Source organism: Salvelinus alpinus, chromosome 20 (assembly GCF_045679555.1).
Source record: "Salvelinus alpinus chromosome 20, SLU_Salpinus.1, whole genome shotgun sequence".
Taxonomy (NCBI): Eukaryota; Metazoa; Chordata; class Actinopteri; order Salmoniformes; family Salmonidae; genus Salvelinus; species Salvelinus alpinus.
In genome coordinates this window covers 2975828-3002581 of record NC_092105.1, presented here as the reverse complement: position 1 = coordinate 3002581, position 26754 = coordinate 2975828, and the positions used below count along the sequence as shown (strand labels likewise).

At 46.9% G+C, this 26754-nt stretch overlaps 1 protein-coding gene across 5 annotated transcripts; it reads right to left on the bottom strand.

The window, feature by feature from the left end:
* Positions 1 to 332: 332 nt before the first annotated feature.
* LOC139546206 (speckle-type POZ protein-like A) lies at positions 333 to 26178 on the bottom strand. Of its 5 annotated transcripts, none has more exons than XM_071354324.1 (12): positions 26006 to 26178; positions 24461 to 24558; positions 12150 to 12270; positions 10202 to 10323; positions 9904 to 10055; positions 9645 to 9772; positions 5878 to 6055; positions 5179 to 5234; positions 4959 to 5096; positions 3473 to 3615; positions 3332 to 3385; positions 333 to 1300 (listed from the first exon to the last, which is right to left on the bottom strand). In XM_071354324.1, exons 3-12 carry the CDS (start codon positions 12225 to 12227, stop codon positions 1156 to 1158), a joined length of 1194 nt encoding a protein of 397 aa, XP_071210425.1. In that variant the 5' UTR covers positions 12228 to 12270; positions 24461 to 24558; positions 26006 to 26178; the 3' UTR covers positions 333 to 1155. The 5 variants fall into 5 exon arrangements, with proteins under 5 accessions (XP_071210425.1, XP_071210423.1, XP_071210427.1 ...); XM_071354322.1 differs by lacking the exon at positions 26006 to 26178 and adding an exon at positions 25860 to 25999 and having other exon boundaries at positions 1018 to 1300; positions 24400 to 24558; XM_071354326.1 differs by lacking the exon at positions 26006 to 26178 and adding an exon at positions 25860 to 25999 and having other exon boundaries at positions 1018 to 1300; positions 4959 to 5081; positions 24400 to 24558.
* Positions 26179 to 26754: the final 576 nt, after the last annotated feature.

The window sequence follows — 26754 nt, the reverse complement described above, 5'->3', positions numbered from 1 at the left end:
TGTAACATGTGGAATAAGGGGTATGAATACTGTCTGAAGACACTAGGTTGGTCTTTGCATAAGTGATCGTCCAATGGGAGACTGTCTGGGGAAATTGCCTTTCCTATTCGTCCAATAGTGTGACTAGTTCAGAGGCAGAGAGTATAGACATGTTTGTCTTACATACAATAACAGCATCAACACAGGGTCTCGTAATGCCAGAAAATAGAACAGACTTGCTTTAAAACCGGTCTTCTGAAGATGGTTAAACTGTCATTTACATAGAAATGGTGCCATCAATATGGGGCATACTCATCTTTTAAAAAGTGTAAAGAATTGATCTTGCACTGAAAGTGTTCACGCTTTAATGTCTAGTCACAAAATGGGCTAAACATTACAAATATATATTTCCCATTAATCAAACCCTTAACACGTCCCTATAGAATTCCATATCAAAATTACTATGGGAACTAGTGCAATCTGGAGGCAGCCTGGTCTGTGGGACGGGGCAGCCTGGTCTGTGGGACGGGGCAGCCTGGTCTGTGGGACGGGGCAGCCTGGTCTGTGGGACGGGGCAGCCTGGTCTGTGGGACGGGGCAGCCTGGTCTGTGGGACGGGGCAGCCTGGTCTGTGGGACGGGGCAGCCTGGTCTGTGGGACGGGGCAGCCTGGTCTGTGGGACGGGGCAGCCTGGTCTGTGGGACGGGGCAGCCTGGTCTGTGGGACGGGGCAGCCTGGTCTGTGGGACGGGGCAGCCTGGTCTGTGGGACGGGGCAGCCTGGTCTGTGGGACGGGGCAGCCTGGTCTGTGGGACGGGGCAGCCTGGTCTGTGGGACGGGGCAGTCAGTCAAATAGAGAGAACACAGTAGATCAGCTCCAATGGCAGATGGATTAAGGCCATTTGAAATGACAGAAAAATAGCAGACAAAACTTGAGGACCAAAACCAAACGTTTCTTTCCACCAGTTGGAGTCAGTCTCCCATGCTCCCAGCCAGTTAGCCTCCCAACCAGTTAGCCTCCCAGCTCTGTTCATCCCTGCTCGGGGGGTGGGGTCTCCATGCTGTCTCAGCTCTCAGCTCCTAGTGTCTGGATCAGAGGGCTGCCTCAGCTCTCAGCTCCTAGTGTCTGGATCAGAGGGCTGCCTCAGCTCTCAGTCTGGATCAGAGGGCTGCAGCAGTCAGGACTGTTTTAGGCGTTTCCTCGGCAGGCCGAAGGGCGGGCACTGCGCCGATGCCAGGGCTCTGAAGGCCTCGGCCACTAAGTGAGGGTGGGACTGGATCATTGACTTCCAGCCTGCCGTCTCCATTATGTCCGTGGCATGACTGCAATACAACCACACACAGGAAGTTAACCAAACATCTGAAACCAGAGAAAAAAATATTTAGGACTGTAATGACAGAATAAATACAGAAGTACAGATATATAAATGCAAAATGTAAAGTGTTGGTTTCATGAGCTGAAGTAAAAGATCCCAGAAATGTTCCAAACACACAAAAAGCTTATTTCTCTCAAATGTTGTGCACATCCTGTTAGTGAGCGTTTCCCCTTTGTCAAGATAATCCATCCACCTGACGGGTGTGGCATATCAAGAAGATGATTAAAACGGCATGATCATTACACAGGTGCACCTTGTACTGGGGACAATAAAAGGCCACTCGAAAATGTGCCGTTTTGTCACAACACAATGCCACAGATGTCTCAAATCTTGAGGGAGCAGTAACTGGCATGCTGACTGCAGGGGCGTCCACCAGAGCTGTTCCCAAATAATGGAATGTTCATTTCTCTACCATAAACCACCTTCAACGTAATTTTTGAGAATTAGGCAGTATGTCCAACCGGCCTCAGAACCGTAGACCACGTGTAACGACACCAGCCCAGGACCTCCACATCCGGCCTTCACCTGCGGGATCATCGGACACCAGCCACCCAGGCAGCTGATTAAACTGTGGGTTTGCACATCCGAAGAATTTCTGCACAAACTGTCAGAAACCGTCTCAGGGAAGCTCATCTACTGTATTATTGACTGTATGTTTGGTTTATCCCATGAGTAACTCTGTTGTTGTATGTGTCGAATTGCTTTGCTTTATCTTGGCCAGGTCGCAGTTGTAAATGAGAACTTGTTCTCAACTAGCCTACCTGGTTAAATAAAGGTGAATATATATATTTTTTTAAATGCATACTCGTCGTCCTCACCAGAGTCGACCTGACTACAGTTCGTACTTCAGTGGGTAAATGCTCACCTTCGATGACCACTGGTACGTTGAAGAAGTGGGCGCTTCATGGATGAATCCCGGTTTCAACTGTACCAGGCAGATGCCAGACAGTGTATCGCGCAGTGTGGGCGAGAGGTTTGGTAACGTCAACGTTGTGAACAGAGTGCCCCATGGTGGCGGTGGGGTTATGGTATGGGCAGCTATAAGATACCGACAACACAATTTCATTGATGGTCATTTGAATGCAGAGAGATACCGTGACGAGATCCTGAGGCCCATTGACGTGTCATTCATCCACCACCATCATGTTTCAGCATGATAACACACGGCACCATGTCGCAAGGAGCTGAAAATGTCCCAGTTCTTCCATGGCCTGTATACTCAGACATGTCACCCATTGAGCATGTTCGGGATGCTCTGGCTCGACAGAATATTTCAGTTCACGCCAATATCCAGCAACTTCGCACAGCCATTGAAGAGTAGGACAAAACTCCACAAATCAACAGCCTGATCAACTCTATGCGAAGGAGATGTGTTGTGCTGGATGAGGCAAATGGTGGTCACACCAGATACTGACTGGTTTTCTGATCCACGCCCCTACCGTATCTGTGACAGATGCATATCTGTATTCCCAGTCATGTGAAATCCATAGATTAGGGCCTAACGAATGTATTTACATTGACTGATTTCCTCATATGAACTGTAAGTCAGTAAAATCTTTGAAATTGTTGCTTTTCTATTGTTGTCCAGTATACAGAGAGATATGAAGTGTTTCAGACAAAGGGCTGCAGCAGTAGTAGTGGTGGGGACATTCAAACTCCTTTAGTCCTGACAACAGATCACCGGTAATACTGAACTAATTAAAACAGACATCCTCCTCTATGAAAACTGAGATGACTCAAGGTGTCCTTAACACACTACATCACACAGAATAAAACAAATGTTCATTTCATATTGTAGAACAGTGCACAAAGCTTATCCAGGTAGAGTCTATTAATAAAATGGATCAGCCCCATACTAGCCCTGCTGCTGCTCGCTCCTCCCTGGATCTGTGGCTAAAACAATGAATTCTAATGCATCTCTTTGGGAGAGATAAGAGTTTGTTATTAATCTGGTGTCACATATCAGATAGATACATACTTGCTATTCCAGTTTTTCCCATCTTTACAGCCCAGCTGTCGGAGGACGCTGCACCTACAGGAGATAACAGAGCAGCGCTGAGAGAAAGTAAACACGGCTGGCAGGAGGGATTCATCACTGGGACTTTCTACAGATACTTGCCTGTTGATAAAATCTATGGCTTGTGCTTTGAGCTGCTCGGCACTGTGTAAGTCCGCCAGGATGAGGGTATCAGCCACGTTCTCCACAGAGAGGCTGTTGCACAGAGCCTCTTCACACATCACCTTTAAACGCTCCAAGGCATACTGGAGGAGAGAGAGGAGAGCGTTAGGATTCATTACGGTTGGAGTCAGGGGTCAGGGTTCATTACGGTTGGCGCCAGGGTTCATTACGGTTGGCGCCAGGGTTCATTAAGGTTGGAGTCGGGGGTTAGGGTTCATTAAGGTTGGGTCAAGGTTGGAGTCGGGGTTGGAGTCAAGGGTCAGGGTTCATTAGGGTTGGAGTCAAGGGTCAGGGTTCATTAAGGCTGGAGTCAAAGGTCAGGGTCCATTAAGGCTGGAGTCGGGGGTCCATTAAGGCTGGAGTCGGGGGTTCATTAAGGTTGGAGTCGGGGGTCGTCAAGGGTCAGGGTTCATTAGGGCTGGAGTCAGGGTTCATTAGGGCTGGAGTCAGGGTTCATTAGGGCTGGAGTCAGGGTTCATTAGGGCTGGAGTCAGGGTTCATTAGGGCTGGAGTCAGGGTTCATTAGGGCTGGAGTCAGGGTTCATTAGGGCTGGAGTCAGGGTTCATTAGGGCTGGAGTCAGGGTTCATTAGGGCTGGAGTCAGGGTTCATTAGGGCTGGAGTCAGGGTTCATTAGGGCTGGAGTCAGGGTTCATTAAGGTTGGAGTCAGGGTTCATTAAGGTTGGAGTCAGGGTTCATTAAGGTTGGAGTCAGGGTTCATTAAGGTTGGAGTCAGGGTTCATTAAGGTTGGAGTCAGGGTTCATTAAGGTTGGAGTCAGGGTTCATTAAGGTTGGAGTCAGGGTTCATTAAGGTTGGAGTCAGGGTTCATTAAGGTTGGAGTCAGGGTTCATTAAGGTTGGAGTCAGGGTTCATTAAGGTTGGAGTCAGGGTTCATTAAGGTTGGAGTCAGGGTTCATTAAGGTTGGAGTCAGGGTTCATTAAGGTTGGAGTCAGGGTTCATTAAGGTTGGAGTCAGGGTTCATTAAGGTTGGAGTCAGGGTTCATTAAGGTTGGAGTCAGGGTTCATTACGGTTGGAGTCAGGGTTCATTAAGGTTGGAGTCAGGGTTCATTAAGGTTGGAGTCAGGATTCATTAAGGTTGGAGTCAGGGTTCATTAAGGTTGGAGTCAGGGGTTAGGATTCATTAAGGTTGGGGTCTGGGGTTAGGATTCATTAAGGTTGGGGTCTGGGGTTAGGATTCATTAAGGTTGGGGTCTGGGGTTAGGATTCATTAAGGTTGGGGTCAGGGCTTAGGTTCAGGGTTCATTAAGGTTGGGATCAAGGCTTAGGGTCAGGGTTCATTAAGGTGGGAGTCAGGGTTCATTAAGGTGGGAGTCAGGGTTCATTAAGGTGGGAGTCAGGGTTCATTAAGGTGGGAGTCAGGGTTCAATATGGACTAGCTCCGTTATATTGGGTCAGTCTTACTTTGTCAGCAGCTGCCAGCAGGTTGTCGGCCATCTTGTCCAGGTTGGGAGCTTTCCCTGTGTAGATGAATCCCATCATCTCCTTAAACACGTCTGGCTCCACATCACTGATGTCCACACGGTTCTGAGACAGGACACACTATCATTATGTTACTATGAGAAATATAGTAGCAGCAGTACAACACAATGTGTTCATATCTGAAGGTCTCAGTGAAACACACCTTTTTACTCTCCTCCATCTCATGTTCAAACATGGCGCTAAAGACGGGAGATCTCGCTGTCAATCAAAGAAGGCAAAACAACATTAGTATGTCTGTGGTGATTCAAGGCATCCTTAACCAAACTGCTGCCATGCCTAAAGCACAGAGTGAAGGAATCTATCCCTACCCTGCAGTCTGCACAGCTAGGAGGGCTGGAGAGGCCCGCAGGATTACAACCAGGTGTTACAGGGTTAGAACCAGGGGGCTGGTAGCGGCAGAGGGGGGGCTGGTAGCGGCAGAGGGGGGGCTGGTAGCGGCAGAGGGGGGGCTGGTAGCGGCAGAGGGGGGGCTGGTAGCGGCAGAGGGGGGGCTGGTAGCGGCAGAGAGGGGGCTGGTAGCGGCAGAGAGGGGGCTGGTAGCGGTAGAGAGGGGGCTGGTAGCGGTAGAGAGGGGGCTGGTAGCGGTAGAGAGGGGGCTGGTAGCGGTAGAGAGGGGGCTGGTAGCGGTAGAGAGGGGGCTGATGCTGGTAGCGGTAGAGAGGGGGCTGATGCTGGTAGCGGTAGAGAGGGGGCTGATGCTGGTAGCGGTAGAGAGGGGGCTGATGCTGGTAGCGGTAGAGAGGGGGCTGATGCTGGTAGCGGTAGAGAGGGGGCTGATGCTGGTAGCGGTAGAGAGGGGGCTGATGCTGGTAGTGGTAGAGAGGTAGTGTCTGAATCTTACCTGCCAGGATGGATTTGTGGGCCTTGAACTCCTGCCCCCCCACATAGAGGGAACAGTCAGTGAAGCGGGAACACTGCCACAGGTTCCCCAGGTCATCTGACAGCTGGCACTCTGGAACCTTCAGCATGTTCATGTTGGACTGACCAGAGATGTTCACAGAGTCCTGAACCACACTCACCTAGAATAAAATGGAGGATCAATACATTATTTACTGTTCCTTCAGAAAGTATTTATACCCCTTGACTTATTACACATTTTGTTCTGTTACAACCTGAATTCCAAATGGACTAAATATACTGTTTTCCTCACCCATTGACACAATACTTCATAATGACAAAGGAATTATTTTTATTTTTTTTATGTATTGAAAAAGAAATCCCCAAATCTCTAATTTCCATAAGTATTCCTACCCCTGAGTCAATTCCTGTTAGAATCATCTTTGGCAGCGATTACAGCTGTGAGTCTTTCTGGGTAAGGCTCTAAATATTATTCAAACTCTGTCAAGTTGTTGATCATTGCTAGGCTGCCATTTTCAAGTCTTGCCATAGATTTTCACGACAGTTTAAGTCTAAACCGTAACTAGGCAACTCAGGAACATTCACTGTCTTCTTGATAAGCAACTCCAGTGAATATTTGGCCTTGTGTTTTAGGTTATTGTCCTGCTGAAAGGTGAATTTGTTTCCCAGTGTTTGTTGGAGTGCAGAACGAACCAGGTTTTACTCTAGGATTTTTCCCGTGCTTAGCTCTATTCCATTTATTTTTATCCTAAAAATCTCCCTAGTCCTTTCCGATGACAAACACACCCATAACATAATGCAACCACCACCATGCTTGAAAATATGGAGCGTGGTACTAAGTGATGTGTTGGATTTGCCCCAAAAGTAATTTTTTTTTATTCAGGACATAGTTCATTTCTTTGCCACATTTTTTTGCAGTTTTACTTTTGTGCCTTGTTGCAAACAGGATGCATGTTTTGGAATATTTTTATTCTGTACAGGCTTCCTTTTCACTCTGTCAATTAGGTTAGTATTGTGGAGTAACAATGTTGTTGATCCATCCTCTGTTTTCTCCTATCACAGCCATTAAACTGTAACTGTTTTAAAGTCACCATTGGCCTCATGGTGAAATCCCTGAGCGGTTTCCTTCCTCTCCGGCAACTGAGTTAGGAAGGATGCCTGTATCTTTGTAGTGACTGGGTGTATTGATACACCATCCAAAGTGCAATTAATAACTTCACCATGCTCAAAGGGATATTAAATGTCTGCTATTTTCATCTACCAATAGGTTGGTCTTTGTGGTTGAATCTGTGTTTGAAATTCACTGCTCGACTGAGGGACCTGACAGATCATTGTTTGTGTGGGGTACAGAGATGAGGTAGTCATTCAAAAATCATGTTAAACACTATTATTGCACACAGAGTCCATGCAGCTCATCATGTGACTGGTTAAGCAACATTTTACTCCTGAAGTTATTTAGGCTTGCCATAACAAAGGTGTTGAAAACTTATTGACTCAAGACATTTCAGCTTTTCATTGTTTATTAATTTGTAAACAAAATAGGAACCAGAATAACCAGATTTATTTTTGCCTCTTTAGAGATGAATTTCTTGCATGTTTTTGGTGCATATTGTCCGAGGCTATATCTGACATAATTCACCATCTGAGGAAGTAGGAACTCAAAACAGAGCAGGATTGCTAACTCTAAATATTATATTGTTGCTAGATAGCCATGCAATTGATCTAACAGTGAATTTGATCTAACAGTGAATTAAACACCCTACAAACCTTTCCAGTGGTAGGCACATGGCCCACCCATCTCAATGACATACTGTTTGTGAAGTGCTGCCTTTTCCTCTAAATTGACAGTTGATGAATCGCTGTTAAACTCACAAAGCAGTCTCTCTTTTTTAATGGTTTTAGAAGTAAAAATATGCCGGAATGTTGTGTAGCCTAATCACTGAAATTACCGGCTTCGGTAAAACGAGGGTAATGTCAGTGTCTGTATTTTTCAGTTGATCATCCCAGCTAATCTACACTAAAACATAATGTTGGACTGGCCACAGACGTTAACAGTCTTGCATCACTCTCAGCTACAATACATTCACCTATACTACAATACATGTACGATGTCGACACAATACATTCATGATTTGGAGAGAACTTCCTTTGAATAGTTTGTTTCAGTATGAAGAGTTGTTAATGACTAAACAAATTAAATGTTCATATTGGAGCAGTATCTCCTGGTCTTTGTTACACCATTAAAACAGAAGAGAAAACACATTGTAATCCAACTAATTCATTAACTTCCTGAAACGCCTAATTAAATGAGAAGAGACCTTCCATCTCCAATTTGAATCTAATTTGTTTATAAAATTGCCAATTTCCCTGAAAATGTTAGACCTTGCTGCAAACCATGTCAGGCAAACTGGCACTTATTCCTAGAAGTATTCAGTTAATTTCAAATTGATTGGACACTTAATTTACCTGGACCCTCCAAAGGTACATTCCAGAAAACACTTATTGTTCTGGACAGTCTACCGCCGGGTCTACAAGCTGGTCTGGTGTCGGGTCTACCGCCGGGTGTCGGGGTCTAGGGCCGTCAGGGTCTACAGTCAGGCCCACCGCCGGGTGTCTTTAGACGGGTGGATACACTGTCCTACGAGGTAGGGACCCTTCTCTAGACGGGTGGAGGTAGGGGCCCTTCTCTAGACGGGTGGAGGTAGGGACCCTTCTCTAGACGGGTGGATACACTGTCTTACGAGGTAGGGACCCTTCTCTAGACGGGTGGATACACTGTCTTACGAGGTAGGGACCCTTCTCTAGACGGGTGGAGGTAGGGGCCCTTCTCTAGACGGGTGGAGGTAGGGACCCTTCTCTAGACGGGTGGAGGTAGGGACCCTTCTCTAGACGGGTGGATACACTGTCTTACGAGGTAGGGACCCTTCTCTAGACGGGTGGATACACTGTCCTACGAGGTAGGGACCCTTCTCTAGACGGGTGGAGGTAGGGACCCTTCTCTAGACGGGTGGAGGTAGGGGCCCTTCTCTAGACGGGTGGATACACTGTCTTACGAGGTAGGGACCCTTCTCTAGACGGGTGGAGGTAGGGGCCCTTCTCTAGACGGGTGGATACACTGTCTTACGAGGTAGGGACCCTTCTCTAGACGGGTGGATACACTGTCCTACGAGGTAGGGGCCCTTCTCTAGACGGGTGGAGGTAGGGACCCTTCTCTAGGCGGGTGGATACACTGTCCTACGAGGTAAGGACCCTTCTCTAGACGGGTGGATACACTGTGATACTGAGTGTGTGTAACAGTGGTACTGTGTGTGTGTGTGTGTGTAACAGTGATACTGTGTGTGTGTGTGTGTGTGTGTGTGTGTAACAGTGATACTGTGTGTGTGTGTAACAGTGATACTGTGTGTGTGTGTGTGTGTGTGTAACAGTGATACTGTGTGTGTGTGTGTGTGTGTGTGTGTGTGTAACAGTGATACTGTGTGTGTGTGTGTGTGTGTGTGTGTAACAGTGATACTGTGTGTGTGTGTGTGTGTGTGTGTGTGTGTGTGTGTGTGTGTGTGTAACAGTGATACTGTGTGTGTGTGTGTGTGTGTGTGTGTGTGTGTAACAGTGATACTGTGTGTGTGTGTGTGTGTGTGTGTGTGTAACAGTGATACTGTGTGTGTGTGTGTGTGTGTGTGTGTGTAACAGTGATACTGTGTGTGTGTGTGTGTGTGTGTGTAACAGTGATACTGTGTCCATGTAGACTGTTACCTCACAGAACAGGGTGAGTTTGTCATCAGGTAACAGCCCGTTGCCTTCATCAAGCAGGAAATCTCTTCTAATGAACTTCTTGAAGCCCCAGTCCTTCCCCTGGACAAACCGATAGGCTCTTTGGCTTTCTGCAGGGAGGAGGAAGAATCCAGAACACAGTGTCTCTCAGGCTGTAACTAGGAGAATACAGGTAAACAGTATGTTGAATGGTGATTTCCTTAACGTAATATAGTTGTAGACTGTCAGGTCTGTTACTAACCCATAGCTTTAGTCTCTTCTCTTTTAGTGTTCAATAAGGAAAACTTGAACTTTGCTCTGACTTCACTTTTTGGACAACTAACAAGAAGTAAATACAAGGACAGATAATCTTTGCTTTCATCATCCAGTCCTTTTGGGTTGACTCTCAGACACCTGGGCAGGAAACAGAGAAACACAACAGAATACTTCTTCTTCAGCCAGATCAGTCATAATTACCCACACAGACAAGTTTCCTGACATAAAGCATTGACGCTATAATGAACTGGTGACAGTATTAATACAGTAAATGTTAAGTTTACCATTTCATCTTGTCGTTGGGTCCAGAGGAGAAGGTGGAACTCTTTAAAACCTCCCCCATCTCCTCTCTACAGAAGCTGAAGTTGTTGATGCTCCACATGTAGGAGAACTTGACTACTTTCACCTGAAACAAAAAGGCAACAATCACAACGCTTCCATCCATTTCAAAAGACAGCCTGTGCTGTTGACAAGCAAAAATAAAACGTCTAATACAGAAAGAGAAAAATGACAAAACGAAATGTAAAGCCAAAACAATCAATAGTGATAAGCAGACCTAGTGAACTAATCTAACCTAGATGTCTGCCATGGGCGGACAGCGGGCACACAGACAGACAGACAGACAGGAGACAGGCGGGCGGACAGCGGGCACACATCCAGACAGACAGGAGACAGGCGGGCACACATCCAGACAGACAGGAGACAGGCGGGCGGACAGCGGGCACACATCCAGACAGACAGGAGACAGGCGGGCGGACAGCGGGCACACATCCAGACAGACAGAGAGACAGGAGGCAGGCGGGCGGACAGCTGGCACACATCCAGACAGACAGGAGACAGGCGGGCGGACAGCGGGCACACATCCAGGAGACAGGCGGGCGGACAGCGGGCACACATCCAGACAGACAGGAGACAGGCGGGCGGACAGCGGGCACACAGACAGACAGGAGACAGGCGGGCGGACAGCGGGCACACAGACAGACAGGAGACAGGCGGGCGGACAGCAGGCACACAGACAGGAGACAGGCGGGCGGACAGCAGGCACACAGACAGACAGACAGGAGACAGGCGGGCGGACAGCAGGCACACAGACAGACAGACAGGAGACAGGCGGGCGGACAGCGGGCACACATCCAGACAGACAGGAGACAGGCGGGCGGACAGCGGGCACACATCCAGACAGACAGGAGACAGACGGGCGGACAGCGGGCACACAGACAGACAGGAGACAGGCGGGCGGACAGCAGGCACACAGACAGACAGGAGACAGGCGGGCGGACAGCAGGCACACAGACAGACAGACAGGAGACAGGCGGGCGGACAGCAGGCACACAGACAGACAGACAGGAGACAGGCGGGCGGACAGCAGGCACACAGACAGACAGACAGGAGACAGGCGGGCGGACAGCAGGCACACATCCAGACAGACAGGAGACAGGCGGGCGGACAGCGGGCACACATCCAGACAGACAGACAGGAGACAGGCGGGCGGACATCCAGACAGACAGACAGACACAGGAGACAGGCAGGCGGACATCCAGACAGACAGGAGACAGGCGGGCGGACATCCAGACAGACAGACAGAGACAGGAGACAGGCAGGCGGACATCCAGACAGACAGGAGACAGGCGGGCGGACATCCAGACAGACAGACAGAGACAGGAGACAGGCGGGCGGACATCCAGACAGACAGAGGCAGGCGGGCGGACACACATCCAGACAGACAGAGAGACAGGAGACAGGCAGGCGGACATCCAGACAGAGGCAGAGAGACAGGAGACAGGCAGGCGGACATCCAGACAGACAGAGGCAGGCGGGCGGACAGCGGGCACACATCCAGACAGACAGAGGCAGAGAGACAGGAGACAGGCAGGCGGACATCCAGACAGACAGGAGACAGACAGGCGGACATCCAGACAGAGGCAGAGAGACAGGAGACAGGCAGGCGGACATCCAGACAGACAGGAGACAGGCGGGCAGACAGCGGGCACACATCCAGACAGACAGAGGCAGAGAGACAGGAGACAGGCAGGCGGACATCCAGACAGGCAGAGAGACAGGCAGGCGGACATCCAGACAGACAGGAGACAGGCGGGCAGACAGCGGGCACACATCCAGACAGACAGAGGCAGAGACAGGCAGGCGGACATCCAGACAGACAGAGAGACAGGCAGGCGGACATCCAGACAGAGGCGGGCAGAGAGTCAGACGGTCAGAAACAGGCACCCCTACCTGTGTGTAACACCAGCTCTCTGCCACAGGTCCAGTAGACATGTCCCCTGGTGGAGGAGGGGTAGGAACCCGTGACATGGCCAGCTTCCCCCTCAGCAGCAGCTTTAACACTTAACCTTTCCTACAGGGGAGCAGAGGAGCGGTTAAGACTAATAAACAACCTTCTCAACCCAACAGCAGACTGGGACTGGGCCATCAGCACTGCATTACCACATCAGACTGGGCCCCCAGCACTGCATTACCACATCAGACTGGGCCCCCAGCACTGCATTACCACATCAGACTGGGCCCCCAGCACTGCATTACCACATCAGACTGGGCCCCCAGCACTGCATTACCACATCAGACTGGGCCCCCAGCACTGCATTACCACACCAGACTGGGCCCCCAGCACTGCATTACCACATCAGACTGGGCCCCCAGCACTGCATTACCACATCAGACTGGGCCCCCAGCACTGCATTACCACATCAGACTGGGCCCCCAGCACTGCATTACCACATCAGACTGGGCCCCCAGCACTGCATTACCACATCAGACTGGGCCCCCAGCACTGCATTACCACATCAGACTGGGCCCCCAGCACTGCATTACCACACCAGACTGGGCCCCCAGCACTGCATTACCACACCAGACTGGGCCCCCAGCACTGCATTACCACACCAGACTGGGCCCCCAGCACTGCATTACCACATCAGACTGGGCCCCCAGCACTGCATTACCACATCAGACTGGGCCCCCAGCACTGCATTACCACACCAGACTGGGCCCCCAGCACTGCATTACCACATCAGACTAAAACACCTTCTCAACCCAACACCAGACTGGGCCCCCAGCACTGCATTACCACACCAGACTGGGCCCCCAGCACTGCATTACCACACCAGACTAAAACACCTTCTCAACCCAACACCAGACTGGGCCCCCAGCACTCCATTACCACACCAGACTGGGCCCCCAGCACTGCATTACCACACCAGACTGGCCCCCCCAGCACTGCATTACCACACCAGACTGGGCCCCCAGCACTCCATTACCATACCAGACTGGGCCCCCAGCACTGCATTACCACACCAGACTGGGCCCCCAGCACTGCATTACCACACCAGACTGGGCCCCCAGCACTGCATTACCACATCAGACTGGGCCCCCAGCACTCCATTACCACACCAGACTAATAAACACCTTCTCAACCCAACACCAGACTGGGCCCCCAGCACTGCATTACCACACCAAACTGGGCCCCCAGCGCTGCATTACCACACCAGACTGGGCCCCCAGCGCTGCATTACCACACCAGACTAATAAACACCTTCTCAACCCAACATCAGACTGGGCCCCCAGCACTGCATTACCACACCAGACTAATAAACACCTTCTCAACCCAACATCAGACTGGGCCCCCAGCACTGCATTACCACATCAGACTGGGCCCCCAGCACTGCATTACCACATCAGACTAATAAACACCTTCTCAACCCAACACCAGACTGCGCCCCCAGCACTGCATTACCACATCAGACTGGGCCCCCAGTACTGCATTACCACATCAGACTAATAAACACCTTCTCGACCCAACATCAGACTGGGCCCCCAGCACTGCATTACCACATCAGACTGGGCCCCCAGCACTGCATTACCACATCAGACTGGGCCCCCAGCACTGCATTACCACACCAGACTGGGCCCCCAGCACTGCATTACCACACCAGACTGGGCCCCCAGCACTGCATTACCACACCAGACTGGGCCCCCAGCACTGCATTACCACACCAGACTGGGCCCCCAGCACTTCATTACCACACCAGACTGGGCCCCCAGCACTGCATTAGCACATCAGACTGGGCCCCCAGCACTGCATTACCACATCAGACTGGGCCCCCAGCACTGCATTACCACACCAGACTGGGCCCCCAGCACTTCATTACCACACCAGACTGGGCCCCCAGCACTGCATTAGCACATCAGACTGGGCCCCCAGCACTGCATTAGCACATCAGACTGGGCCCCCAGCACTGAATTACCACATCAGATGAAGTCACAAAATTCTACTGAAACCAGGTTAGAGGTTAAGGAACAAGGGGGGCGATAGAGGGGGAGGAGAGAGATGGCACTGGGATGTTACAGACAGTTCTATTTTACAACAAGTGCTAGCCACCAACAACAGGGAAACATTGATATATTTTTGACTGTTAGTACAAGGCAGTCCAGATTAGGGATGTGGCAGTCAGAGCATTTTGTCAGCTAGTGATGGTCAAGCAAATAACTGCCGGTCTCACTGTAATTGACCAATAATTAGCATAAGCACATTTAGCATCTCTGGCTTCCACGCATACAAGCCTCTGATGCAGACCTTTGGAACATCTACATTATAAAAAGTCAAATCTATTTAATATAGCCTACACCTTCAAAGGTCTAAAGAAACATGATAAAGAAAATGTAGCCTCTCTCAGAAGAACAGAATAATAATTCTGAGCCTTCCTTATGTTAGGTCCTGATATGGCTATGCCATAAGGGTGTGGGCTAAACTAGTTCATTTAGCAGGAAAGATTTGCTTAGAATTCCGTGGCATTATTTCATAGTAAGAACAATGCAATTGAACATAACTGAATAAAATAGAAAGGATATTTTCCCCGATGTCCGAGTGAGTGGGCACATGGGGCTGTTCTGTGTTAAGCAGTTAACAAAGAAACAGGTCCTCCTATAAGCTTTATTTTGAGTTATTTATGCAACCTTAATTGTGATACAAATGCTGGGCTGTATGTTTTGATTTTTAATACATTCTAAGGCTGCACGATGCGACTAATGAGGATTTGAAAAAAGTCTGATGAAAGGCATGAGCTCTGCTCTGTTTCTTACGCAGGCAGCACACATAAGTGGTTGTTCCACTGGATATCATAAGGTGAATGCACCAATTTGTAAGTCGCTCTGGATAAGAGCGTCTGCTAAATGACTTAAATGTAAATGTAAATGTACATCATCAGTCTCTCATTCATAATTTGACAAGCACTTGATAGTATTCTCACCCATCAGCCGATTCTCAATTTAATCTGGTCTTTACATATAGCCTACTAATATATAAACCTAATCAGTAGCTTTCTCTCGAATAGCGACTGGACTTTACGGGCGGTTAAGGTATGAATATGCCAGGTAGACTACACAATTTGTAAAGAAGATAAAAGTGCTTCATTTTAAGAATTTAGTCATATATATAGTAGCTAAGAGAAAGCTGGCATCTTCTTTTTAAAAGTTGCCAGTCAAAACTCTTTCACACGCGATTGCGCAATGACTGTGTTTATAAGAACATGTTTCACTACAGTCCGTAGGCTCCGACCATGTTCCCCCCCAAAATAATTTGCCACATGCACCGAATACAACAGGTGTACACCTTACCATGAAATGCTTACTTACGAGCCCTTAACCAAAAATGCAGTTCAAGATACAGAGTTAAGAAAATATTTCCTACATAAAACTAAAAGTAACACAAAAATAATATTGAGCATATATACAGGGGGTACCGGTAACCAGTTAATGTGCAGGGGTACAGAATAGTTGAAGTAATATGTACAGTACAATATATGGACTCACGGAGTAACAAAAAAAAAAAGTGTTAAACAAATCAAAATATATTTCATATTTGAGATTCTTCAAAGTAGCAACCCTTTGACAGCGTTGCACACTCTTGGCATTCTCTCAACCAGCATCACCTGGAATGCTTTTCCAACAGTCTTGAAGGAGTTCCCACATATGCTTTTCCTTCACTCGGCGGTACAACTCATCCCAAATCATCTCAATTGGGTTGAGGTTGGCTGATTGTGGAGGCCAGGTCATATGATGCAGCACTCCATCACTCTCCTTCTTGGTCAAATAGCCATTACACAGCCTGGAGGTGTGTTGAGTCGTTGTCCTGTTGAAAAAAAAAATGATAGTCCCACTAAGCGCAAACCAGATGGGATGGCGTATCGCTGCAGAATGCTGTGGTAGCCATGCTGGTTAAGTGTGCCTTGAATTTTAAATAAATCACTGACAGTGTCACCAGCAAAGCACCCCAAACACCATTATACCTTCTCCATGCTTCACGGTGGGAACTACACATGCAGACATCATCCATTCACCTACTCTGCCTCTCACAAAGACACGGCGGTTGGAACCAAAAATGTCATATTTGGACTCAGACCAAAGGACAGATTTCCACCGGTCTAATGCCCATTGCTCGTGTTTCTTGGCCCAAGCAAGTCTCTTCTTATTATTGGTGTCCTTTAGTAGTGGTTTCTTTGCAGCAAATCGACCATGAAGGCCTGATTCACACAGTCTCCTCTGAACAGTTGATGTTGAGATGCGTCTGCTAATTGAACTCTGAAGCATTTATTTGGGCTGCAATTTCTGAGTCTGGTAACTAATGAACTTAGCTCTGCAGCAGAGGTAACTCTGGGTCTTTCCTGTGGCGGTCCTCATGAGAGTCAGATTCATTATAGCGCTTGATAGTTTTTGCGACTACACTTGAAGAAACGTTAAAAGTTCTTACATTTCCAGATTGACTGACCATGTCGTAAAGTCAAATGCATTAAGGAAAGAATTTCCACAAATTAACTTTTAACAAGGCACACCTATTAATTGAAATGCATTCCAGGTGACTACCTCATGACGCTGGTTGAGAGTACGCCAAGTGTGTGCTGTCAATTATTATATTTTATTTAACTTTCCTAGGCAAATCAGTTAAAAACAAATTCTTATTTACAATGAAGGCCTCCCCAAACCCGGACGACGCCGGGCCAATTGTGCGCCGTCCTATGGGACTCCCAATCACGGCCGGTTGTGATGCAGCCTGGAATCGAACCAGGGTCTCTAATGACGCCTCTAGCACTGAGATGCAGTGCCTTAGACCACTGCACCACTCGGGAGCCCCATCAAGGCAAAGGGTGGCTACTTTGAAGAATCTGAAATAGATTTGAAAAGATTTGTTTAACACTTTTTTGGATACAACATGATTCCACATGTGTTATTTCATAGTTTTGATGTCTTCACTACTCTACAATGTAGAAAATAGTTATACATAAAAAAATAAAAAATAAAAATGTGATGAGTAGGTGTCCAAAGTTGACTGGTACTGTACATCGGTAGGTAAAAGTGGCTATGCATGGGGGAGGGGGGGGAGGGTCAATGTAAATAGTCCATGTGGCCATTTGATTAACTGTTCAGCAGTCTTTTGGCTTGGAGGGTAGAAGCTTTTAAGGAGCCTTTTGGACCTACACTTGGCGGTCCCGTACTGCTCGCCGTGCGGTATCAGAGAGCAGTCTATGACTAGAGTGGCTGATGTCTGACAAATTTGAAGGCTTTCCTCTGACAATCGCCTGGTACAGAGGTCCTGGATGGCAGAAAGCTTGGCCCCCGTGATGTACTGGGCTGTATGTACTACCCTCGGTAGAGCCTTGCGGTCAGATGCCGAGCAGTTGCTATACCAGGTGGGGATGCAACCAGTCAGGATGCTCTCGATGGTGAAGCAGTACAACTTTGAGGATCTGAGGACCCATGCCAAATCTTTTCAGTCTTGTGAGGGGGAATAGGCGTTGTCGCGACCCTCTTCACGACTGTCTCGGTGTGTTTGGACCATTCTAGTTTGTTGGTGATGTGGACACCAAGGAACTTGAAGCTCTCGACCTGCTCCACTACAGCCCCGTCAATGTGAATGGTGGAGTGCTCAGCCATCCTTTTCCAGTAGTCCACGATCAGCTCCTTTGTCTTGATCACATTGAGGGAGAAGTTGTTGTCCTGGCACCACACTGCCAGGTCTCTGACCTCCCTATAGGCTGTCTCAGGCTTGATCACAGATAATGATATAATGGTGTTCGAGTAGTGCTTGGCCACACAGTCGTGGGTGAACAGGGAGTACATGAGGGGACTGAGCACACATCTGAGGGGCCCCCGTGTTGAGGATCAGTGTGGCAGATGTTGCATACCCTTCCCACCTTGAGACGGCCCGTCAGGAAGTCCAGGATCCAGTTGCAGAGGGAGGTGTTTAGTCCCGGGGTCCTTAGCTTAGTGATGAGCTTTGAGGGTACTATGGTGTTGAACGCTGAACTGTAGTCAATGAACAGCATTCTGATGCAGGTGTTCCTTTTGTCCAGGTGGGAAAAGGCAGTGTGGAGTCCAATAGAGATTGCATCATCTGTGGATCTGTTTGGGCGGTAGGCAAATTGGAGTGGGTCTAGGGTTTCTGGGATAATGGTGTTGATGTAAGCCATGACCAGCCTTTCAAAGCACTTCATGGCTGCAGGCGTGAGTGCTACGGGTAGGCAGGTTACCTTCGCTTTCTTGGGCACAGGGACAATGGTAATATTTTTGAAACATGTCGGTATTACAGACTCGGTCAGGGACAGCTTGAAAATGTCAGTGAAGACAGCTGCCAGTTTGTCCGCGCATGCTCTGAGTACATGTCCTGGTAATCCATCTGACCCTGCGGCATTGTGAATGTTGACCTGTTTAAAGGTCTTATTCACGTCTGCTACGGAGACCGTGATCACATAGTAGTACGGAACAGCTTGTTGGCTCATGCATGCCTCGAAGCACACAGAAATTGTTTAGCTCGTCTGGCAGGCTCATGTCACGGTGCAGCTCGCGGCTGGGCTACCCTTTGAAGTCCGTAATAGTTTGCAAGCGCTGCCACATCCAGCGAGCATTAGAGCCGGTGTAGTAGCATTAAAATCTTAGTTATGTATTGACGCTATGTTTGATGGTTTGTCGGAGGGCATAGCGGGATTTCTTATAAGCATCCAGGTTAGTGTCCCGCTCCTTGAAAGCGGCAGCGCTACCCTTTAGCTCAGTGCAGATGTTGCCTGTAATCCATGGTTTATGGTTGGTGTACAGTTGAAGTCGGAAGTTTACATACACTTAGGTTGGAGTCATTAAAACTCATTTTTCAACCACTCCACAAATTTCTTGTTAACCAACTATAGTTTTGGCAAGTCGGTTAGGACATCTACTTTGTGCATGACAGAAGTAATTTTTCCAACAAGTGTTTACAGATTATTTCACTGTATCACAATTCCAGTGGGTCAGAAGTTGACATACACTAAGTTGACTGTGCCTTTAAACAGCTTGGAAAATTCCAGAAAATGATGTCAAGGCTTTAGAAGATTCTGATAGGCTAATTGACATAATTTGAGTCAATTGGAGGTATCTCAAGCCCTACCTTCAAACTCAGTGCCTCTTTGCTTGACATCATCTGAAAATCAAAACCTCTGAAAAAATTGTAGACCTCCACAAGTCTGGTTCATCCTTGGGAGCAATTTCCCAACACCTGAAGGAACCACGCTCATCTGTACAAACAATAGTACGCAAGTATAAACACCATGGGACCACGCAACTGTCATACCGCAAAGGAAGGAGACGCATTCTGTCTCCTAGAGATGAAAGTAATCCCAGAACAACAGCAAAGGACCTTGTGAAGATGCTGGATGAAACGGATACAAAAGTATCTATATCCACAGTAAAACGAGTCTTTTTTTACATAACCTGATAGGCTGCACAGCAAGGAAGAAGCCACTGCTCCAAAACCGCCATAAAAAACCCAGACTACATTTTGCAACTGCACACGGGGACAAAGTGCCTCTTTCGACATCCACGTCTTCGGCACCCGGGGAACAGTGGGTTAACTGCCTTGCTCAGGGGCAGAACGGCAGATGTTTGCCTTGTCAGCTCGGGGATTCGATCCAGCAACCTTTCGGTTACTGGTCCAACGCTCCTATCCGCCAGGCTACCCAAGCATGGTGAAGTCATTAATTACACTTTGGATGGTGTATCAATACACCCAGTCACTACAAAGATACAGGCGTCCTTCCTAACTCAGTTGCCGGAGAGGAAGGAAACCGCTCAGGGATTTCACCATGAGGCCAATGGTGACTTTAAAACAGTTACAGTTTAATGGCTGTGATAGGAGAAAACAGAGGATGGATCAACAACATTGTAGTTACTCCACAATACTAACCTAATTGACAGAGTGAAAAGGAAGCCTGTACAGAAAAAAAAATATTCCAAAACATGCATCCTGTTTGCAACAAGGCACAAAAGTACAACTGCAAAAAAATGTGGCAAAGATATGAACTTTATGTCCTGAATAAAAAAAGTTACTTTTGGGGCAAATCCAACACATCACTTAGTACAATGCTCCATATTTTCAAGCATGGTGGTGGTTGCATTATGTTATTGGTATGTTTGTCATCGGAAAGGACTAGGGAGATTTTTAGGATAAAAATAAATGGAATAGAGCTAAGCACGGGAAAAATCCTAGAGGAAAACCTGGTTCATTCTGCACTCCAACAAACACTGGGAAACAAATTCACCTTTCAGCAGGACAATAACCTAAAACACAAGGCCAAATATTCACTGGAGTTGCTTATCAAGAAGACAGTGAATGTTCCTGAGTTGCCTAGTTACGGTTTAGACTTAAACTGGCGTGAAAATCTATGGCAAGACTTGAAAATGGCAGCCTAGCAATGATCAACAACTTGACAGGGTTTGAATAATATTTTTAAGAATGTGCAAATATAGTGCAATCCAGGTATTTAAAGCTGTTAGAGACTCACCCAGAAAGACTCACAGCTGTAATCGCTGCCAAAGGTGATTCTAACAGGTATTGACTCAGGGATAGGAATAATTACATATTCAAGATATTAGCGTTATATTTTTCATAAATATTTAACACATTTTAGAATTTTTCTTCCACTTTGACTTCATAGTATTGTGTTGATCGTAGAAATCCATTTTAATCCCACCTTGTAACAAAATGTGGAAAAAGCCAAGGAGCGTGAATACCTCTGAAGCCACCCGTTTGTCCACCCCTATTCTTTGCCACCCTGATGAAGGCTGTTGTAGACAACACGTCTGTGTTTTTTATTTTTGCCATGCATAAGCCGTAAAACAATATAGGCTTTTACATTTTTCCACTACATGAGAATGCCTTTTTTACTTCTGTAAGTGTGTTTGCACAAAGACTTTCCGGGCATTGTTTGCTATCCAGCATCAACTTCTTGTTGATCTATAGTATTTCATGATCAAAGACCTCATAGATTTACTCTAAACCAAAGAACCTCTCCTGTGTCTCTGCATTTGCAATGATGTCAGAGTACGTTTGGTAGGCTAATAATGACCATCAGAGTGCAGTTTTGGAGAAGCCTAGTTAACGGTCAAGTGGAATTTGACACCAGTGACTCATGACTGCCGGTGTCGCGGTAACACGTCACCGCAATAGCCCTAGCCCAGACAACACTAGCCCAGACCACACTAGCCCAGACCACACTAGCCCAGACCACATTACAGGAGCACTATTACTGCCCTGGTGCACTAAGCTATACCACCATTAAATATCCGTCCTCACAAAATGTGCACTTGTTCACTTCCCTGATCTGAAAGGAAATGAATGGGAAAAGAAATATGGTGGAAACTCACTCTAGCCAATTCTTTTAGATTTGTGTGAAGTAGTGAACGAGTGCAAATTTCAGGAGAAAGAAGATTATTGGGACGCGTTGCACGACCCATCTCAACGTCTCGACGCACGACCCATCTCAACGTCTCGACGCACGACCCATCTCAACGTCTCGACGCACGACCCATCTCAACGTCTCGACGCACGACCCATCTCAACGTCTCGACGCACGACCCATCTCAACGTCTCGACGCACGACCCATCTCAACGTCTCGACGCACGACCCATCTCAACGTCTCGACGCACGACCCATCTCAACGTCTCGACGCACGACCCATCTCAACGTCTCGACGCACGACCCATCTCAACGTCTCGACGCACGACCCATCTCAACGTCTCGACGCACGACCCATCTCAACGTCTCGACGCACGACCCATCTCAACGTCTCGACGCACGACCCATCTCAACGTCTCGACGCACGACCCATCTCAACGTCTCGACGCACGACCCATCTCAACGTCTCGACGCACGACCCATCTCAACGTCTCGACGCACGACCCATCTCAACGTCTCGACGCACGACCCATCTCAACGTCTCGACGCACGACCCATCTCAACGTCTCGACGCACGACCCATCTCAACGTCTCGACGCACGACCCATCTCAACGTCTCGACGCACGACCCATCTCAACGTCTCGACGCACGACCCATCTCAACAGTCTCATCATCATCTAGCTGTGTTTCATGTCTCAACAGCTCTGGAAGACAATACTGACGTTGAGCTGCCCCGTGTCAACTGAAACTTTCAAACTTCTGCTTGCTTCTTATTTGCACGGGCATACTATTCTAATTTAGACTGGTTAGGATAGAATCCAAACACACCCATCATCCCTGACCCTTCTTATTTAGACTGGTGAGGACAACAAAACACACCCATCATCCCTAACCCTTCTTATTTAGACTGGTGAGGACAACAAAACACACCCATCATCCCTAACCCTTCTAATTTAGACTGGTGAGGACAACAAAACACACCCATCATCCCTAACCCTTCTAATTTAGACTGGTGAGGACAACAAAACACACCCATCATCCCTAACCCTTCTTATTTAGACTGGTGATGACAACAAAACACACCCATCATCCCTAACCCTTCTAATTTAGACTGGTGAGGACAACAAAACACACCCATCATCCCTAACCCTTCTAATTTAGACTGGTGAGGACAACAAAACACACCCATCATCCCTAACCCTTCTTATTTAGACTGGTGAGGACAACAAAACACACCCATCATCCCTAACCCTTCTAATTTAGACTGGTGAGGACAACAAAACACACCCATCATCCCTAACCCTTCTAATTTAGACTGGTGAGGACAACAAAACACACCCATCATCCCTAACCCTTCTAATTTAGACTGGTGAGGACAACAAAACACACCCATCATCCCTAACCCTTCTAATTTAGACTGGTGAGGACAACAAAACACACCCATCATCCCTAACCCTTCTAATTTAGACTGGTGAGGACAACAAAACACACCCATCATCCCTAACCCTTCTAATTTAGACTGGTGAGGACAACAAAACACACCCATCATCCCTAACCCTTCTAATTTAGACTGGTGAGGACAACAAAACACACCCATCATCCCTAACCCTTCTAATTTAGACTGGTGAGGACAACAAAACACACCCATCATTCCTAACCCTTCTAATTTAGACTGGTGAGGACAACAAAACACACCCATCATCCCTAACCCTTCTAATTTAGACTGGTGAGGACAACAAAACACACCCATCATCCCTAACCCTTCTAATTTAGACTGGTGAGGACAACAAAACACACCCATCATCCCTAACCCTTCTAATTTAGACTGGTGATGACAACAAAACACACCCATCATCCCTAACCCTTCTAATTTAGACTGGTGAGGACAACAAAACACACCCATCATCCCTAACCCTTCTAATTTAGACTGGTGAGGACAACAAAACACACCCATCATCCCTAACCCTTCTAATTTAGACTGGTGAGGACAACAAAACACACCCATCATCCCTAACCCTTCTAATTTAGACTGGTGAGGACAACAAAACACACCCATCATCCCTAACCCTTCTAATTTAGACTGGTGAGGACAACAAAACACACCCATCATCCCTAACCCTTCTAATTTAGACTGGTGAGGACAACAAAACACACCCATCATCCCGAAACCCTTCTAATTTAGACTGGTGAGGACAACAAAACAAACCCATCATCCCTAACCCTTCTAATTTAGACTGGTGAGGACAACAAAACACACCCATCATCCCTAACCCTTCTAATTTAGACTGGTGAGGACAACAAAACACACCCATCATTCCTAACCCTTCTAATTTAGACTGGTGAGGACAACAAAACACACCCATCATCCCTAACCCTTCTAATTTAGACTGGTGAGGACAACAAAACACACCCATCATCCCTAACCCTTCTAATTTAGACTGGTGAGGACAACAAAACACACCCATCATCCCTAACCCTTCTAATTTAGACTGGTGAGGACAACAAAACAAACCCATCATCCCTAACCCTTCTAATTTAGACTGGTGAGGACAACAAAACACAACCATCATCCCGAAACCCTTCTAATTTAGACTGGTGAGGACAACAAAACACACCCATCAACCCCAACCCTTCTAATTTAGACTGGTGATGATATAATACAAATCCACCAGACTATGAATAACTTGATATGCATCGTAACATATCCACTACGTTTCTATCATGACGTTAAGTTGGTAAGAAGTCAGACCTGTCGAACTTGTACTGTACTCACCAGCAGATGTTGATAGGAATGCTTATATTTCATGCTATTGATGGGAATCCCATGTACGCACCTCTCAGGACGGGTGATCAAAGTAATGGTTAAAGATCAGAGTTCCCTAGGACCTAGGTTATCACTGACTGCTTCATGGTGCCGTCTGGAGATCCCACTCTGAGGAAAAAACATAACCAACAATTAGACACTTGTTGGGACCAATCAAAAATCAGTTGGATGGAAACACTTTTGTCGCCTGGGCCTGAACAGAAGTGACTTTCAAAAAGCAGCAGTGTCCTGACATGGCTACAGATCAACCAACACCCTGATAATAACCAACATAAATAATGTCAGAATAAGATAATTCTATTCCATATCCATTCTATTCCTTGTCATATCTCTTAGAAGCATGTAGGACTTATCAGACTACAGCTGTGTCATTTGACGTTTTGGAGCGAGCTAGCTAGCTAACGTTACTGGATGTTAGCTCTCAAAATGTTCACTTAATGTTTACCTGGGATCCCACATAAAACACCATTGTAGCTAAGAGCTTTATGAATGTCAGTTGGTGAAAAGTGAGAATTAGTTTGCTTTATAAGTGCCACATCTTTCAAACAAAACTAGCTAGTTAGCTAGGCATCCCGGGTTGGTTAGTCGCGCATAGCTAGCCAGCTAAGGACCGGTCTCTTATCATTATTGACATGTCAGCTAGCAATATAGCCAGCTAGTTTACCTTTGTTAATCCTTTTGTTTTAGGACAAACGTATTTGCTGTCCGCCTACGGTTAATTTGACAATATGCAGCCAGAAGATGTCATCTTTATTTGGCCCAGAATCGGTGCTGAGGTTGTTTGTGTTGGCTAGCTAACGTTAGCTGTTTTGAAGCTAACGTTAAATCAGCAAGATTCAAAATATCTACCTAGACTGCCCTTTAAAGTTAGAACTAGCTAGCTTGTTAAATGTTTGGTAAACTGGCGAAGCTGTATTATGACTATGTACTTTAGCATAGCTTCACGCTAGCTAACGTCTAAATAGTTGATTCCTCTGCGAGATAGCTATCAAAACTCCAACTAAATAACTGGTTGACTAACTTAACGTTAACAATAACATGGTGGCACAACTAATGGCTAACTGGGAAGTATAGTTAGCTAGCGTTAGCGTACACTGTTGTTATGCTTGACCAGGCCTGGCTAGCTAACAGTAGCTTAAAAATCACTGTTGCTAATCTAATTGGTCAATATCAAGCTTCGAAACAAAGGCGCTTCAGCATATTCTTGAAAAACACTGGTGTTACCAACTAACGTTACCATTGGTACACTAGTTACAGATGCTCAAATACAAACACAATGATTGGTAACTGAACTACAAGACTTGTTCGATAATAATGTTTTAGGGTTAGGGTCCAACGAAATGCTTATTCTAATGGAAAAGGTTAACTAGCTAGGGGAAATGGAAAAATACAATGTTTTGACTACGAACCTTTCATTTCCATGCTTCCACTAAATGCAACGAATCGTATCTCAGCCATTCATTTCACCATCAGTTATTTTGCTAAACAATGTAAAACTGCGTTTGAAACATTCTAGATACGTAAGATTTATAGCTATATGTTTTTCAAAGTCTACCATGCTAGGCTAGTTGTAGCCTTGTGTGGTGGCGGCAGATCAGCTAGCTTCTCCCTGCAGACAACGCGTGCGCGGTAGTTGTAAATGGCAAACTTCCTGGTCTCATCAGCATTTCTGTGGTATGTTTTATCCTGCTCATGTTCAGCGCCGCTTTCAAAACAACTGGGAACCACGAAAAATACAAGGTCAAATCATGACGTCAGTGATCTTCGGGTCGGAAAGTTGGAGCTCTAGAAAGAGACCCGAGTTCCCGAGATGGAATTCCGAGTTGGATGTCCGACCGTTCAAATCGATTTTTCCCAGTCGGATGTCGCTTTTTTCGAGTTCCCTATTGTTTTGAACGCACTGAAGTCGGAAGTCGGAGATTTCAGAGTTCCCAGTTGTTTTGAACGCGGCATTACTCAGTGGAGGGAAAGTAGTCAATTGTCATTTTTTTTATTTTTTTATTTACCTTTATTTAACCAGGTAGGCTAGCTGAAAACAAGTTCTCATTTACAACTGCGACCTGGCCAAGATAAAGCAAAGCAGTGCGACAAAAAACAACCACACAGAGTTACACATGGGATAAACAAAAGTACAGTCAATAACACAATAGAAAAATCTATATACAGTGTGTGCAAATGGAGTAAGGAGGTAAGGTAATAAATAGGCCATAGTAGCGAACTAATTACAATTTGGCAAATTAACACTGGAGTGATAGATGTGCAGATGATGAAGTGCAAGTAGAAATACTGGTGTGCAAAAGAGCA